Source organism: Poecilia latipinna, unplaced genomic scaffold (assembly GCF_001443285.1).
Source record: "Poecilia latipinna isolate Pla-1442-1.1 unplaced genomic scaffold, P_latipinna-1.0 Scaffold1129, whole genome shotgun sequence".
NCBI lineage: Eukaryota > Metazoa > Chordata > Actinopteri > Cyprinodontiformes > Poeciliidae > Poecilia > Poecilia latipinna.
This window is the reverse complement of record NW_015113745.1, coordinates 91,447-109,844: the sequence shown is the minus strand read 5'-3', so window position 1 is coordinate 109,844 and position 18,398 is coordinate 91,447. Positions and strand designations below refer to the sequence as shown.

General features: G+C 40.3%; 2 protein-coding genes across 6 annotated transcripts in view; both read left to right on the top strand.

Annotated features, from left to right (window-relative positions):
* Positions 1–566: 566 nt before the first annotated feature.
* Positions 567–16,749, top strand: LOC106959900 (F-box/WD repeat-containing protein 7). 3 transcript variants are annotated; one of them, XM_015052749.1, is made up of 14 exons: positions 567–656; positions 756–888; positions 7,226–7,344; positions 8,726–8,958; positions 9,339–9,462; positions 9,614–9,735; positions 11,481–11,567; positions 11,658–11,747; positions 12,031–12,119; positions 13,479–13,701; positions 13,767–13,889; positions 14,031–14,196; positions 16,260–16,348; positions 16,470–16,747. In XM_015052749.1, the coding sequence occupies exons 2-14, from the start codon at positions 799–801 to the stop codon at positions 16,544–16,546; spliced, it is 1,632 nt and encodes a 543-aa protein (XP_014908235.1). In that variant the 5' UTR covers positions 567–656; positions 756–798; the 3' UTR covers positions 16,547–16,747. The 3 variants fall into 3 exon arrangements, with proteins under 3 accessions (XP_014908235.1, XP_014908236.1, XP_014908237.1); XM_015052750.1 differs by lacking the exons at positions 567–656; positions 756–888 and adding an exon at positions 5,557–5,656 and having other exon boundaries at positions 16,470–16,749; XM_015052751.1 differs by lacking the exons at positions 567–656; positions 756–888 and adding an exon at positions 5,762–5,817 and having other exon boundaries at positions 16,470–16,749.
* A 94-nt stretch (positions 16,750–16,843) lies between these two features.
* Positions 16,844–18,398, top strand: part of pianp (PILR alpha associated neural protein) — an 18,245-nt gene continuing 16,690 nt past the window's right edge. For 2 of the 3 annotated variants that reach the window (XM_015052754.1, XM_015052752.1), the window contains exons 1-2: positions 16,844–17,493; positions 17,777–17,829. In XM_015052754.1, coding sequence (XP_014908240.1) covers positions 17,819–17,829 — 11 coding nt within the window. In that variant the 5' untranslated portion in view covers positions 16,844–17,493; positions 17,777–17,818. The remainder of the gene's footprint in view (positions 17,494–17,776; positions 17,830–18,398) is intronic. The other variant, XM_015052753.1, reaches the window with a different exon arrangement.

Here is an 18,398-nt window from a genome sequence, read left to right as displayed (position 1 = left end):
AATATTACATAACCTTACTTCAGTGTTTAAATTTACCTCATCCTTCAGTAGAAGGATGAGGTAAATTTGTGAAGTCAAAACTGCTTTTAAGTTCAATAAATCCATCAAACACATTTATTCATAGCACACTTCAGCAACAAGGCAGTTCAAAGTGCTTTTCATCATAAAAACCATAAAATTTGACCATCTTCAAAAAGGTTGACCTTTTTTGTAGAAAAAAAAGTACAATATGTCCTGCTATGTTTAAGATTCATTTTGTTTTGTTTTTTTAATGTTTGTTTGTTATTTATAACTTTGTAAGTATGTAGTGTAAACACATAATGTATACTTTGTGGTACCTTTTTGATCCATCCATCCATCCATCCATCCATTTTCTTCCGCTTCATCCGGGGTCGGGTCGCGGGGGCAGCAGCTTCAGAATGGAGGCCCAGACTTCCCCTCCCCAGCCACTTCTTCCAGCTCCTCCGATGTTGATTGAATACGCTAATATTAATAAATAAAAACTAAAGAGGGAAAAAAAATGACAAAAGAGGTTCTTGTTTCGTTGGAGTTTAGTCATACCTCTGCTGGCCACTGGGCGTCGCTGCAGGGATAGTTATACGTTTTTCAGCGGAACGTCAACATCCGGCGACACGTCTCCCGAATAGAACAGAGCGGTAATCCTGCAGACACATACAGACTGGCTTTATGCATTGTTTTCTGTACAGATATTGCCCATGTGAGACTTTCTGAACACTTAGTTTCATTTTTCGTAGTCTTAGCCAACCCGCGGGGCCTTAGACACCGCTAGAGCTTCAGATGGGGGAGGTGAGGAAGCTGCAGAAGAAGTTAAGGCAGATTGAAAATCTGGAAATAAAAATCAGTCTGAGCCCAGAGGAGAAATACAAGGTACAGAAACACTTCATCTGGCTTTTCGTGTTCATGTGACTCTCCCTGTATGACCTTCCCTAAGATGAAACGGGCTGTGGTGGGTTTAGGATTGAGAAAACACCAGTTAGGGGACTACTGGTGTCACTTTTTCTTTATTCATTTGAGTTTTATTTATAAAGTTTGCCTCATTGAGAGCCAAGATCTCGTTTACAAGAGAGACTTTATAAAGATCATGTCTCAAATTGGTTTTCTGGGCTGTAGAAATGGTTATGAATGCGTGTTATTCTTGAAATAACAGCGTTGGCTTCATAAAGGCAGTGATTAACATGAATTAATAATAGTGCTATGAATAATTTGACAGTTTTTGCCCAGGGATCTGAGCAGATCTGATAATCAGACGTTAAACAGGGCGTATCAGGGGGAAATAATTACTGCAGACTTCAGGAAAGTCTCTTCTTATAAAGGGTCACAATCTAAATGCAGTGGAAAAAATGATGTGCCCTACACCACGGATTTGTCTTTGCTGAGCTGCTCCTGCAGTTCCTCATTGGGAGGATACATACACACAGGGTGAAGGTTACATATATGAGACCCTGAACTGACACACAGCTAACCAAACATAAGCATAATACCTTCATAATGTGTCCTTCTGGTTCACTTGGTCTTTACAATGGATTGTTAGTGGAAAACATTGACCTGGGTGACATTTATTACAAATTTCAGTCACTACAGTGTACAGTGTCATGCTAAAGTGTTTATTTATTAGGAGTTTATTTTAGGCTGCATAATGGTGCAGTTGGTATGACCATAGCCTTGCAGCACGATGGTCCTTGGTTCAAATCCCAGTCTATATGGAGTTTGCGTGTGGAAGCGTGCATTCTCTCTGGGTACTCTGGCTTCCTCCCACAGCGCGAAAATCAAGACTGTCAAGTTAATTGGTCTCTAAATCATCTTTAGGTGTGAGTGAGTGTCTGCATGCTCGTTTGTGATGTGTCTCTATGTTGCCCGGTTCTGGACTTGTGACCTGTCACCTTTCGCCCAGTGACTACTGGAGACAGGTACTAGTGACCCTGCTAGGACAAGTGGGTATAAAACATTAAAACATTACAAAAAAGCAAAAACAAGAAATCTGTAAGAGGGCAAATACCTTTTTGCAGTACTTTATTTATATAAAAAACACTGTTTTGATGGTTTCTCTGACTTTAATGTTTGATTTGTTCAAAGAAATTTCAGCGCATTTGTATCGTTTATGTACTATCATAAAGAGAACAAATGATCACAAATACACGCCATACTTAAATTTTTTTATTCTGAACATATTTTGAAAAGTGTCCACGTAAAAACATGCAAGGATTGTTAATACTTTAGCAAGGCACTGTATGAGAAATAAAATTAATTAAAAAAATTATGAAAAGATGGACAGGCAGACAGAGTACTGAATTTGGATTTAAAAATAAAGCATAATTACATCAGAAGAGCATTTTTGGGTTCTGTATTATTTTCATCCTTCTAGATTTCCTCAAATTTCTTTCCTTGGAAGTCTCAAAGAGGAAGCGACTTCTAAAGCGACGTGTTATTTTAGTACCTTACCAACCCTTTGTTGTAAGAGCACCTGTCTTCTTAATGATCCCTTTTCTTCTTGCAACACTCAATATTACAAAAATAATTATTTCATTATATTTGGAAATGGTTGCTCAATGTAAGAGACTTCAACAAAGATCTGCTAAGTTAAAAGTAACATTTGATCCAATTAATATCGCTTATTCTGCACACCTGAAGGTCTGTGCTTTTGGAAAGAACGAACCGAGTGGCTTCCCTTTGCAATGGCGTTTCTGAACAGGTGAGATAAAGAATCTCATAAAGTTGTTTTTTTTGTTGTTGTCATTCCTTCCCATGTGAACCTGTTGGTGTCCTTTAGAAAACCCAGTTTAATCAACAATGTGACAATTAGATTCATTTTCATTTGTGCTAATCATATACTGCTTTAAATTTTTAATTAAAAAATTATGGAGATTATCTTAAAACCTACATTTTCTCTAACAATTTTCAATTTTTTTATATTATATTTTAATGTTTATTTTATGGACTTCTGCTCCTATTGCCAGAAGCTTTGACTTATTTGCATTTTGTTCATAAGTCAAAATTTTATTTTCACAAAGCTTCTGAATTTCCATTTTTATTGATGTGGTAAACAAGGTGATAATTCTGCCTTATGTGTAGTAATGATGTGCAGCCTACTGACCACTCAGAGCAAAAGAAATAAAGATCTGAAATGCTGCTCAGTCAATTTTACAACTTTAATAATACCACCAGTTTTGTTAGATTGCATTGCATTTTTAATTAAGAGAAGGTGTCAGACTGAAAAAGCTACAATCAACATAATATACATGTCAGCATGTGAGAAAAGTACAAAAAATTAATTAAATGGCTCAGCAGTGGAAAAATAGTGGTTATTAATAGTAATTGGCAGCTTCCTACATTTCTTTTTACCATAAAGAATGTCATGAAGTATTTGCATACATATGCTGTGAATATTAGAATACCTCCCTCAGGGATAATGATTTCAAAAATGTCAAATTCATCATTCATATATTAAATCTGATATTGATTAAACGATTGTGAAATATGTACCCAAAACTGCTCATGTGTTTGGGGGGTGTTTCTGCTGAAATTCAAGTCTTACCAGGTCTAAAATTAGTGTGCTGCTGCTACTTTGGAAAACAGTTTTGAGATTTTCTTGTTCAGCTACAAAGCAGTCGACATTACTGAGTTATTTCTTTTCTGAACTGCAGTAAAAAATTTAACAAAGCAGTTTTTGGAGGTAACAGTGAAGTGAGAAGAAATTGCAAAAGTTTTTTTTTGTTCTCTTCTCTGGTGGTTGAGTGAATGTAGCAGGAGAATTGGGAGAGTATAAAGATGCAGAGACTAGATAAATTCACTCTGAAATTGACTGTGACAGACCTCCCCCCTGAAAATCTGAAGCTCTCACTGAACGAGACATTTTCAAACCTTTGGGGTCCAAGAATGACTTCTATCAGAGGTGTGTTTGAGTTTTTAACGTCCGCTGAGCTTCACCCTACAGCACTGCTACCAACTAGAGTTGCACTCACCTGGCTTTTCCAGGCTGATTCCTACTTCTGGTTTCCAGATCTGAGCTGCAAGTGGTGTTTTTTCTTCTGTTTCACGATAGCACATAAAAAAGAAGAATGTGCTGAGGCTTCTTTGAAGGCATAATTTTTAAAAAAGCATCAAAAGCATGTGTTTTTAAAAAATAAATACTGTGAAAAGTATTTGTCATTTTATTAGTTTCTTTTGTTTTTTCTGCTTTTTATTTCTATAGATACATAGAGACACACCAAGGGTCAGTTTCAAAAGACTAATTACTTGCAGGCGCTATTATGCATTGAGTCACGGTAACAAAAATAGTTGCAGTGCCCATATTTCTTATATGATTTCTATAAAATATGGCTCAATTTAAAGCTGAGAAAATTGCCAGTGTTTTTGATGCACAAAATATGTATTCTCCCTGGAAATAAATCTATAAACAGCTTGGTTTCTGTCAGGTCTGTCAAGATGCAAGAGAGGACTACACAAATTTCTCTTTTGTATTGATCAATAATTTAATTTTACATAATTGCTTCAGGCTCATTGGTTGGTTTGTTAAAGTTTAAAAAATATGACTCATACACTTTATAAAATATTTCATCACATTTGATGATTATTATAAATATCCCCATGTTCTACCAACTAATGAGGTAATTAGTCCAGTTTTTGTCGTTTATTGAACTTTTAGATCTTACAGCGGAGCAGTGCGCCACAAAAAAGGGAAAATAATGCCAAAAACCAGGTGTAAAACAGCTTAAAACCACTTGTATTCTGGTGACCCATTGCCATGGCGACCAGCTGACAACAGCACCACTAGCTCACAGAGCAAAAGTTATGTTCAAGTGTATTCAGGAACATCAACACAAAAAAATACAAACATTTCTTCCACAAAAAAAGTCCATAAGAGTTTTATGTTTTCAGACTTGATGTTTATTTTATTATCATTAAAAAGATTATTGAACCCAGTCTGAACACTGCTATGGTTGACTTAGCTATTAGCTAATTTAAACATGATAGTATGGATTGTGGGTATTTTAGTGTTAACTGAAGCGAAACACACGAAGATGGGCAGCACATGTTAAGTTTGTCAAAGTTCAAGCTAGCATAACTGACCAACTTCCCACTTTCTCGGTATTTTTATTTATTTATTTTTAATGAAAACCTTTTACTGACCTGTGAAACGACAGCTTGACATCTAGCTGTCGTAGTTAGACAAATAAAAGCAAAGGGATGTATCTTTTTCAGATTATTTGTATAATTATGTCATTTTCCCGACCACCGATATTCCTGACTCGATGCAGAGCAATAGCTTCTGTGTGGCTCACGACAAATCACGTAATTTTCAACCGCTTGTCGGTTCCGATAACGTGAGACGTATTTGCGTGATAACGTAATGTCTAAAAAATATTTAAGATGGCGTCGCGGCAGAAACGCTCCAAAGTATGGTTACATTTCACGAAAAAAAAAAAAAAAAAGAAACGATTCTAGGTCCGGTTGCAACAGAGCTTTAATCACAATTAAGGGTTGAAATGCCTCCAACGTCCTCCAGCAGTTGTTTGGCCACACAGCAAACAACCGTCTGATTTGTACGAACGTACGGTATTTGATACGTTGCTTAGCAACGTCGGTGACTTGAAGTGGGGAACTTCGAGCAAAGCGTTTCCTGCCATAATTGTCCCAGGTAAAGTTAAACTCCTCCAGGTCGTAGTGTGTTAGCGTTATAATGTATGTATAATCTCTATCTCATATTAATATTTACAGGCATATTCAATAAATTAAAATATGGGTCCCGATGAGACTCGTTTGTCAGATTAAAAGCATCTTTTGAAAACAACCTAGCATGTATTGTTGCAGACCCACATTTCTGCATTTAAAAAAACAAAACATTTTTTTTGGCAGGGAGGAGTAAAATGACAGAGGTTAAAACTGAGAGGGTGTTTTCCACAGCTGGAGACACCTCAAATATTTAAAGGTCCTCCCCCAAAAGACAAACATGTCAATTTGTCTTCCCAAAACCTGTTGTGCAAGAAGTTACATTTAATGTTAAAATATTAATTTGACAGAGGAATTCTTATTTTTTTAAGCCAGCTTTAATTTTGTTTGAATCAAATGCATTATGATGCATTTTATTAATTAAAGAATTTGTTTCCTAACTCAATGAGACAAATAAAATCGATAAGTAAGATCGATAATGGAATCTGTATTGCTTAATTCTTATTTCCCATCCCATGACATGGAGAACATAGGCCTAGATTTGAACCAAGGACCATCTTGCTACAAGGCAACAGTATTACCATCTTCACCACTGTGCAGCCCGTGTTTTAAATCATTAAACACATTTTAACATGACAAAGATAACCTGAAGAAATACAAAAAGTAACTTACAAATGATGATTTAAATTAGTGGGAGAAAGCTGTCAAACCCAACCTGGTGCTGAGTGGATAACTTTTGTTCTCTAATTACCAAAATCACTTTTTGAAAAACACTCCAAATTGTATTTATGTGCCTGATTATGTCTCTGTTAAATCATTTGATTGTAAGAACTTTTTGAGTGAGATAAAACAAAGCAAAAACTGTAAGAAACAAGTACTTTCTCACAGTAATGTCTGTGGTGGTTGATGTATTTGTACTCCAGAAAATGGTGGAATGTCTTAGTTTTGATGCATTTATTGAATAGAAACAAAATCAAAAATGTTCAATACTTTGCAAATTATAGCTTATCAAGCTAATATTAATAATTTCTTATCAACATATAATCAATTCGTTCTATCAACCATAAAAAAATGTAAAAGCATCCCTTTTCCAGTCTAGCTCGATCCTGGAGGTTTGATACTTTGTGGGCTGCACTGCCATGTATTTTTAAAGCCAATTAAAATGTGGTGTTTGCAGCCTCACACAGACCAAAAACTAAAGAAAGAAAAGCCACGCTGCCATCAGCAGCATCAAACCACCAGAGATTTCCAGTTGTTTTCAGATGCAGAGTAGCTCTTGACGGTGTGATGAGCTGTGTAAGGTTGGTGGAGTGTGCTGCCTTTAACAGGGAAAACAGACACTTGATGTACACTTGACATCTAACTTATTCAGACATGCATATTTCAAAGCCCCCAGTCAGACAGCGTATGTTCCAAGCTGCAGTCTAATAGACGGAGACAGACCGAGTGATCTGGTTGTGCATATAAACAGGATATAAACAACTTGTGGATTTAGCAGCTTGCTCTTACCACCAATCTCTTGACTTTCTCCTGTCAGATCTCCAGGAAGGCGGAGCTGCGTTCCAGATTGGCTGAGCTTCAGCTGCAGCTTTCTGGCCCGCAGCAAACTCTTGGGATTGTGGGAGACGGAAATAAGGAGAAGATGAAAAGACAAGTGTAAGGAAGTGAGGGAGAGGTGCCCGTTGGTGTGTGTGTGTGTGTGTGTGTGTGTGTGTGTAATGGTGGGGTACATATGGAGAGAAGCGTAATTTTTCAAAAGCAACAACATTCACTTTGAAGCCTTTGATCTTTTTTGCATGTCTATCGAAACACACGGGAGGTCAAATCCTCTGGTACTTTCAGATAAAGAGAACTTCCTCTTGTTCATCGTGTGTCATGTAAACATTAATCACCGATGTCATCCTCCATATTGGAGCTCTTAATCGTCTTAATCATCAAGTTCAGATGTGATGTGTGTGACGCGCCCCATTGTGTAAAACAGAATCCACAACCCAGTCTCCTTGTTGACGATGCCTCTCGGTTTTTTCACATTTTATTTGGTTGCAGCCACCAGTTTCAACATATTTTATTGGAAGTTTTATGGGAGGAGTCTGCACCATTTAAAACCGAAGGAGCCGTTTTGCCTTTAGCTTAGTTAAATAAGACGTAAGAGTCGTAAATATTACATGATTCTTTAAGAAAAGATTGCTTATAATTTTTTATTTCTACCAAAGAAAAGCTGTCCTCATGTTTAAAAAACAAAGAAAAATGTCTCGTTAAAGTTCACAAATGCTAATTTTCCAGAGAAAACAAATGGATGCCAAACGTTTAACTAGTACTGGATGAGATGGCTGAAAATAGTATCACATAAGCGTTTTATATCAGTCGATATTGATTCGTTTTTTTATTTTAAATATTTGAAATACTGGCAAAGTGGTGGTGTAACCTTTCCTGTTTTCACTCTACGCCATAGTTTTTTATTTTTATTTTTAAGCAGTTATGAGGCACGGCGGCCAAACTTTAAACTGCTGCTGCGTCGGTTACTCAACAGGTTGTTGCTAGGTAACCACAAGTTATTCAGCAAGCTGTTGCTAAGTAACCAAAGAGCAAGTGAGTTAGTTGGTGACTCTCACTTTGCTTAGCTGGCCGTGAGAAGTTGAGCGGTTCAAGCCTTTCCTTTGCCTACGTTACCCAGAATGCTGTTCAGTTCTGGAGTTCAGTGAATTTATTGGATATTCTATCAGATATATTATCTATTGATTTTGATTGCGTGTTTATCTCAATATATATTGTTATTGATTTATTGTCCAGCCCTACTTTCAGGTTATTTCCACAAAATGCTGAAATCCTGCATCATTTTCCTTTAACGATTGTGGACTACAGTTTGTTTCTCACATAAAAAAATGAAAAAAAAACAAAACAAAACAAAAAAAAAACAGTCTGTGGTTGTAATCTGACAACATGTGAAAATGGCCAAGGGATACGAGGATGTAAAGGTTGCTATGTGCATTTTGCATCTCGATTATTTATTCAGCTCCTGTTTTCTGCCCTGGCACAGGGAAGATGCCCCCGAGACCCTTTCATCACAAACGCCTCCAGCCTCCAAGATCCTTAAGGGAGAAGCTGAGTCCAAAGCTGCAGGGACGCCAGCGCCGGCTGCCAGGCAGAGGGCGGCAGGAGGAAACGAAGGAGAGACGGCAGGACTGCAGGATGCGACTGAACTGGCCAAGGTGTCACTTCAGAGCAGAGAGGAGTCAGGATGCTCTCCAGAAGAACTGCTGCGGCAGGAAGGTGGGCTAATTAGCAAAAAAGAGATGGAGAAGACTGGCATTACACTTTATCTCAGGGAGCTAAAAGAGCAAAGCAGTGCCCTAATTTTCGATTACCATCTAAAACCAGATTACACACGTATGCCCCCGAGGAGTCCTAACAAGCTCGTGTGGCAGCCAGGATTAAAACCAACAGGCTGAGTTGTGCTTCCCTGAAGACAAGGCCCACGTTTTGCATCCATGGAGCTAATTTAGCCCCACGCTTTGCAGCAGCAGCGTCGCCGCACTAATCCATACCAAGGAGTCGTGTACTGTAGATTAACAAGGCAGGGTGCTGATGAGTCAACACTGCTAATTGCACAAATCATTTCCTCGTTTCTTTTTTTTTGTTGTTTTTTGCAGAAGCAGAGTTTTCATCCCTCAAAGCGTCCTGGGAGAAAGCGCGGTTTCGCTTGAGGCTCCTGGAGGGTCACAATGACATAGTCACCAGTGTGGTTGCTGTTGACAACCTGGTGGTTTCTGGAAGGTAAAGCGGAGCGGCATTTGCATAATGGATGGGCGAAGTGAGCCTTCCTCCTAATTTATCTCCTAATAGGCGCTCGCCGTCATTCCACCACATTTATTTTTCCGTCCTGATCTCTTGTAATTTACTTTCAAACTCCTGACCTCCACCCAAGTCGAGACACGACGGTGAAGGTGTGGCACGTTCCCACGGCAACAGAGCAGAAGAACCTCGGGGGCCACACCGGCGGAGTCACTTGCCTGTCTGCGCCTCCCCCCGAGTATTGCAGGAGGCTGGGTGAGTACGCGCAGATGCACATGTGGGCTGGCTGCGGCTGAGTAATGCCCGTGTCCTGCGGCCTGGTAATTATAGGAGCAGTTCATCAGATCAACTCCGCTGAGAAATAACCTCAATAGACACTTTGGAGAGTTCACTGTCTGTCTGAAGCAGGCAGCCTTCCATCATTCGACTCGCTGGCTTTCCTCCCTTCTCCAGCTTAAAGCACCCAGCGTAGAAGTGCAGCGCAGTCCTACAGCACTTCCCCTGCTAATGAGATTATTTTTCTTCTTTTGCACAAACACGTCCTCTCCATCTATTTCTTGTGATTTCTCTCCTTTATCCTTTTATGCATCATCACTTCCTCTCGTCTGCGGCATGGTGCAAAAGTTTTGAGTCATCCCTCTTTTCTATATGCTTTGCTCCCAAGGCAATAAAACCCTTTTGTAATGCTTGAATGTGGCTTTGTGCGATATTGCTTCAGGGTTCTGGAGTAATTTTGTTTCCAGAGTTGAATGTGTTTAGGTGGGAAATGTGAATTTTTGCCCCAGAAGAAAAGCAAAAGGCGTTACGAAGATTGTGGCTGAAGCTGGTGAGAGGGTGTCACTGTCCACAGCGAAACGATGAACAGGAAGGCCGATCAGAGCGGGTGGTGGATTCACACAGGGGCAAAAATCTGAATTTTCTGACATGTACTTAACCCCGTCGCAATAAACTGTTAATCAGTTAATCACATGATAAATTAAAATGAGTTCAATAATGACATTATAATAAGTTTTAGTTATGGTTTCGGTTGTGTGTGTGTTTTTATTTCTACTTTATTGTTGTTTTTTATTGTGTTTTATTTTGGATATATAAAATATCTTCCTGTTCCAGTCTTAAGAGTTCTTTACAAAATTAAAGCTATTGGTTGTTGGGAGGACGAACTTGCACTAATATGCCATTATGAGTGTATCAATTAAAAATTGTTTTATCACAATAATCACTGGGACAGTTTATCACATTTGTTATTGTGACAGACCTGTACGTACTGTGATCTAAAGCTGAAGAGTTTGGTCATAGTAAGCTCATTTGAATTTGGAGGGAGGAGGAGAAAGCTTACAAGTGTAAGAACGTCGACCCACCTGTGAAGTACCGGGGTGGCAGTGTCATGCTGTGGGCGTGTTTTGCTGCAGGAGACATTAGAGTGTCCATTGGTGGCAACAGTGAGGAAAGAAATATTGAAGCAGCATCTGACGTTAATATGTCAGGAAGTTAAAGCTCCTGATAAGTCACAATCGACGGCCACTGTGCTGTTGCCTAGCAACCCCAGCTGAGCCCAAGTGGAGCTCCAACACATTTGGTCAGCTGCGCGGTACAATGGCTGCTGTAAAAGACAACTGTTTTGTTGTTGACTTACCGTCCAAAAACCACTTGCTGCATTCTTGTTTTTTTATGCAGGAGGCTCCACTTCTGCTTTTCAAAGATTTACAGCGGAGTGTGACCAGCAGCAGCTTATTTGAATTTAAAGTGACAAGAGACCCAAAAACACCTCAAAATAGGCAGAACTGACCAAACTGAAATCTCATTATGTAAGAATGATTATGGGGAAAATATTTTGTGTAGATCATAGGCCTATTCTAACTTGTTCAAGGAAGCATAGTGATCACATCTAGATTCCTGGAAGTACTTTATAAGGAAACAAAGTGTTTAAAATTGTGTACAGTATTGTATATTTTAGAGTAATTTTTCAGTTTTTTCTGATTCCTCTCTGTCTGTCTCTGCAGCCAGGTCCCTGTCCTTGTCTGACAAAGAGAGGTTTATTTTGAGCGGCTCTGCAGACTGCAACGTGAAGATCTGGGCCCTGAGCATCGGTATGCTTACCACACCAACACAAGATTTACTTTCTTGAAATATAATGGCCTGCATGTTGTCAATTAAACAGCATTTGCTGTTCCCCTCAGGGCAGTGTGTTAAGTCCATCTACACGTTCAACGCCGTGACTGCGCTCTCCTTTGCGCCTGAGGGGGACGGCTGCATCATCACCGGTTCAGGTGTGTTTCTGCCGGGGCACAAAGTGCAAGCGACACAGCGGACAGAATAATTGGTCTGTTTCCGTTGACGCATGTGCACAATTTCATCCCAAGTCCGTGTTTACGTCTTTACTCATATCCCTGCCGAGTCTGACTCCGTGGCATCATCTGCCACCGAGTTACTGTAGCGCAATGCGTTTGGGTCGATTCGGCTGTCTGGCTCAGGTGTGTCAGCTGTGACCAGCGATAATGACTGCCAGTCGCCTGTCTTCACACGTTAACCTCACACTCTGTCACCCTGCAGACGGGGGGAAAGTTCAAGCCTGGAGCTGGCACACTTTCCAAAACTGCCAGTCAGTCAAGGCACACGAGGAAGCAGTCACCTCCATCCAGGTGTGTTGTGTTTATTTGGTCATAGTCAGTGAGAAAAAGCAGGCGATGCCCTTTACATGAAGGCCTTCTGGCCTCTGGCTAATTTGAACGCGCAGTCCCTGCTAGGACATTTCAATTAAAAGGAAATAACATGCAGCTGATTTAATAAAGTTGTTCACATCCACCTATAACAAGAGATGAAAAACATCTGTTACTTCTGCAATTTATTGGTTTAAATATAATTTATTGGTGGTTATTATTAATTTTTATTTATTTATTTGGGTCTTAAAGTCAGATATAAAACTAAATTAAAAAGGACGGGACCTAAAACTGTTGTGATCTGTGTTTTTCTGTGTAGTTATTTTGAGATTTTCTGTTAAGTCCCGTTTCCCTGTGAGTCTGTCTTGTCCTCCCTGTTGATTGGTTCCAGCTGTGTCTAGTTTACTGATTACCCTCCCTGTATATTTAAGTCCAACTGTTGTCTTTGTCTCTTGTCGGATCCTCGTCGTGTGTACGTCTTGTGTGCATCTCTGTCATTCCCGTTGCTTCCTGTGCGGCCCGTTTGAATTCTGTTCCGTCTGGATTATTTCATTATTAAATCATCTTCATCCTGCGTCCTCCCTCACCACCTCACTTCTACTACAAATCATGACAAAAACGGTTCCCTGTGGAACTCCTAAGCTCCTGTTTAAAGGTCCCATTTAGATGTCATACAAATCCAGATAATGGTGATGTATATTATTATTTTCAGAGATTTAGATTACAGTTTTGTGATTTAATGAGTCAGATCTTCTGATTTATTTTTCAGGATAGCACTCTCCTTCACCCCGGTGACGTTCAAACTGAGACTTAAACATATTTATACCAGTGTCTTCAATATATTTAAAACATTTTGTATTGTTAATTTTGAAGAAAAAAAAGCTTCTTTTCAAAGAAATACAGCTGGCAAGTTTCCACACTTTCAGCTTTTCCTTATTTGTTGCTTTCAAACGGATATAAAGATATTCGCTGAGATCCAGGCTGTGGAGCTGGCCCAATTTTAGAGCATGCTGTTTGTTTTTCTTTTAGCAAAAAGGAGGTTTTTATGAAAACTGAAACCCAGAGCTGCACATGCACAGTTTTTTTTATATTTTTTTTCAATTTGCAAACATCATAATACGCCTAAAGCATTAAAGCATCACACATTATTGTCACCCTCTTTGTTGTTTCTCATGCAAAGCACACAATCCATTTATAACCAGCAGCGGAATGAAAAACATCTTAAAATATTCACTTTAATTCCATTTCCACAAACATACATGCAACACACACACACACACAGGCAACGCTGGGTAAGGACTTGAATCACCATGACAACCATGTCTCTGGTGCCCTCCACAGTCTCAGGGTCCTTTGGTGTTCAGTGGCTCGGCTGAGGGGGGGGTGTCTGTGTGGGAGAACCGGCGCTGGGAGAGAGAGCCCCTCCAGCTGCTGCACCACTGGAGCAACCAGGTGACGGGCCTCAGCAGGGGGCCGGGCGGCCGACTGACGCTCAGCCCGCGCGGGGACCGGGTGATACTGGCGTACGGTCGAGCCTCCATCAAGATCCTACACTGGAGGACAGGTGAGCCGCAGATGTTCGGGAAATCTGCATAATCCTCCCGACTAACATCTGTTCAATTACCACAGGAGTGATATCCAGGCTGACCAATCACAGCAGCATCACCGGCGTGACAGATTGTGTTCACCAGACGGGGGGCATCCTAATTGGCTCCTGCTACGACCTGGCGAACGGAGAGAGCTCCCTTAACTGTGAGTCAAAGATTAAAGCGTACGCAGCCAGAAGCTCCTCCTGCTGCTCTGAGCGTGAAAACACAATAAGGACTTAAGTCGAAACCACTCTGTGCCCCTCTGCTGACCTCCAAACCTTTAATCTCTTTCTCCTCTCTGCAGTGTTCTCTCTGCCTCAATGTCGCTATCTGGCCTCCCTGACCTGGCCGGATGCTCCCAGAATCCTCTGCTTCGCGGCGTGGACGACTGGTAGCGGAGACCACCGCTGGGTGACCGGCGGCCGAGACCTCGTAGTGTGGGAGCAGCTCCCCAGTTCTGGGAAAAACAGGTGGGTTCGGCTCTTACCGGCATTTCAGATCCAAAGTTTCTTATTTAAATTTATGGGTTCCTTTGCAGACCTGGCAACATGGAGCGCCCTCTGTGATTACTGAAAACTGCCATAAAGGGGATCTATCATGCAAAATTCACATTTTACACATTTTTATGCTTCCATTTGGGTTTCTACTGCTTCTCAAAATACTTCCAGTGATTAAAATAAACACCCAGCATTTATTGGAAATAAGTTAATACTTTTTAGTGTCTGGACAATGAGCCTTTTCAAAAACCTCCCAAATGTAACATCACAAATCAGCAGGCACTGCCAATTGAAACCCAGCCCGTTACCTAGCAACCCCTGCCAAGCCCAGCCCGTTACCTAGCAACCCAAGCTGAGTTCCAGCACATTCTGTCAGCTGGTTTCACTACTCTCTACTTCTGCTTTTCTAATATGTACAGTTATATAGTTGCACATCTGTTTGAAGCCGTTTTCACATATAAGTGTAAACTTTGAATTGGGGGCATGGCCACCAGCGGCTTCTTTGGATTTAAAGTGACAAGACGCCCTAAAACAGCTCAAGTAGGCAGAACTGACCAGACTAAAATCTCATTATCTAAGAATGATTTAGTGGAAAAAAAAATTTAATGAACATGTTTTGTGTAGCCCATAGACTTATCCTAACCTGTTCAAGAATGAGCTTCCTGCTCATTCAGAAATGAGCAGGAAGTTAAAAATTCAAAGGTTGACACTTTTATCACTTTAAAAAGTAAAGAAAAGATTCCAAAATTGCTTCAATTGTGTTTATTTTCTAGGAAGTAATTCAGGTCCCGATAAGTGTTGAAAACTAATTATTTCTTAACCTGGGATTTAAATCACTCTGAGGAGAATGGGAAGAGCGAGGGAATGGAAATTAGTTTTGTTTTCTGAACTTATTCTTTCTAAAAAATCTGAATATCTAAACTGAACCACCAAAGCAACCCGGCTGCTTTCTGAATTGATTACTTTATGCAAAACTAAGGACCATATTATCATAATGTAAACTACAAACACATGCCTTCTGAAAGTTTTATGGATAGACATTACACAGATGATGGAAAACCTAATGACAGGATTGAACCCTGTAATTTGTGGAACATTAAGTTATTAGAGAAATACGTGAGAGATTTTTAAAAGTTTTGTTTCCTGCAGTATTTTTGTATCAATTTGTGCTTATTCATCATGTTAGTTAGCACCTTGCATATAAAACAGCAAGTATATTGAAATCTTCATTTCTTTTTTGCAAAACAAGTCTTGCCATGAAAACTGCCTAAGTTGCATTTAGGTCTGGACTTTGACTAGACTGTTCTAAAACATGATGAGTATGTATTGATCTGAAGCATATTGTGTATATATATTTACACATAAATATACATATATATATAGATATACTAATGAAAAAAATTTATTTTGTAAAGAAAAAAATAATTGCATTTTTTCAATGACTGTTTTACACATAATTGATTAAAAAACATTGAGTAATGGGTCTCGCTAATTAAGTTAAAGACAATATATTAGTTTAATTCCATTAGATTAAATTGAATTGGTGAAACTCAAATGCATTATATTTGATCAATAGATATTTGATTTAAACATTACAAAAAATTAAGTTGAATGAATTTAATTTATTTAAATTGAAGAAACACATTGTTTTTATTGAATGAATCTAAAATTGAACTGAGTCATTTTTGTGAGTGTGCTTTGTTTTGCTGCAGGGTTGATGTGAAGCCTTAGTTTTCCTCCGCATACAGAGTCCGGATCATTTTCTTTCCCCTTCACAGACGTATTTCCTTCTATTAGTCATCTACATAAAATCCCAGTGATGTAACATGACAAATGTAGAAAAAGTTTAATACTTTTTCAAAGCACTCAACAACAAAAGCACGTAGAAACCCTGCAACGTGTGTTACTCCCTCTCTGGGTCAGATGAATTAAATTTCCAGGCGCTACAGGATTTAAATGTGTGCTAATAGGTTTATCTGTCTGCGTCTCCTCTGTTAATGTAATGCGTTTAGTTAATCCGGGTCTAAATATTACAGGGGTGACGTCACGGTGAAGAGAGACAGCCTGATGGACACGACGGTTCTGGAGTCAGAGTATGACACCGAGGAAGACGAGGACACCAACGGTACACGTCTTCACGTCTCCCACAAGTTTTAATGAGTGGAGCAGCAGAAACAAACGGCGTTGTGTTTGTTTAGAAGACACATGTGGTGATAAATCCCTAATGAAAGCGTTTTGGGTTCCAGATTACGAGGATAATGAGGACGGAGGGGCTGAGGAGGACGGCTCGCGTGGCTCGTGGCCGCGCTGCGTTCTCCAGTGAAGCTCAGGACTCCACGGCCTGCAGCCACCAGCAGGAAATGAGAGGGTGGGAGAAGTGACAGACTGAGCGCCAGTCTGGGAGGAAGAGGAGGGGAGCATATGGACACGGAGAGAATGAGTGACTGAGTGTGTGTGGACGTGTGATAGGCAGATTGTTTTCTCTGTAAATATTTTCACGTTCAATAAAGCCGTCAAACTGTGAGTGCAAATTTGCAGCTCTTGTCTTTTTTTTCTGTCTCCCTCTCTCTTCCTCTCTCCTCCTCTCCTTTGATTTCTGGGTGACCCTGCCTCTTCCTGACACACCAGTTCATCGCATCCACTTCCCTGCCGGAGTAAACCTGATTAAATGAGCTGGAATCACATTTTCTGCTCATTCTTTCCTCCCCGTCTCTTTTTCTCGGAGCTGTCCTCGTAAACACCACAGAGTTACTTATTGTTTTATGCTTTAACCTCTCACCTCCATAATTACCTCATTAATGTCGTCCTTTGTATCACTCCCTCTCCTCTGTGTCCATTTAATAAAAATAATAAAGCATAATGAGCATTTAAATCTCTTTCCTACAGTCTGCTGCCCTCCTCTACATCGTTCTCTCTCCCCTCTCTTACTCTACCAGACTACATGTCTCAGTCACTACGGCAACCGATGCTTTTTTTCTTCTTCCTCACTTGCTTTCTGTATCTCCCCCCCTCTCGTCTCCCTCTCTCTCATTCCCTCTCTCCGCTGCCAGAGGTAAGCATGATAACTGATATGTGTCTGAGTGCTTGTGTCCGACTCCCGGCGTGCCTGCGCTGTCTCCCGGTGACATTTCTTTGGCATTTCGGGGAAGAAAGTTCCCCGTTTCTGCCCAAAGTGCCGTACTGAGTCCTGGCTCCGTGCATGACGCTGGAAATGATGATTAATGTGCTGCGCTCAGGTGTAACTGTGTGAAAGGGACAGCAGACCTGACAGTGAGTGTGGACTTTTTTTGCATGCTGATGTTGGTTCTGTGCAAACATGTGGCGTGTAACTGAGTGGTAAATTTAGATCTCCCTTGGGGAGGCATTGTTAAGATTGTTTTGTTTTTTTTTCTTTTCTTAATATCTTCTTTTAAGAGATAAAGTTGGCTTTGAGCCAGCCCACATGCTGGGTTCTGTGTTTTTAAATGGGAAAAATAGATAAAGGGGAAAAGAGCAGGACGCTCCCTCCCCTCTTTCTTCTTTTCTGTATCTGTCTTGCCCTCATGTCTTGCAGAGATGATCGGAGAAGAAGAGTCTCTGTGAACACAGCGAAGCGATGGAGAGATGGTAAGATTTCTGAGTATGGGATGCAGATGCATAAAATGTCACTCTGATTGATGGCTGGCATGGGAATCAATGCCTGAGCTGCTGAGGCTGTGCACAGTGCCTCTGGGCAACTGGTTCTCTCTGATACATGCTGTCCACACATCCTTAAAAAGTCCATGTATCTAAAATTAAGGCCTTTAAATGTCCTACATTAGTTGAAAAACAATAAGTTGGCCTTAGTTAATCACAGGCGTTACATTTTGTCGGGGAAACCTAAACGAAACATTTAAGTTTCGTTTTTCTTGCGGGACTTTACTATTATGGAAAACTTTGAGTCATAATCAGATACTATTATTGTGCGGCTACGCTAACTAGCTGCTAATAAGCTAGCTAGTTTCTTACTTCCATTATTTGTAAGTGGAAATTTGTCGGTAGTTGATTGGATGATGTTTGTTTTCGTAATTTTCTCACTTCCGTTGCCAACTCATACGATGTATTTATTAGCGATCCCCCCCCCCCCCCCCCCCCCCCCCCCCCCCCCCCCCCCCCCCTCCTCTAACTAATAACTACTACCCGCTGCGCGGTGCAGA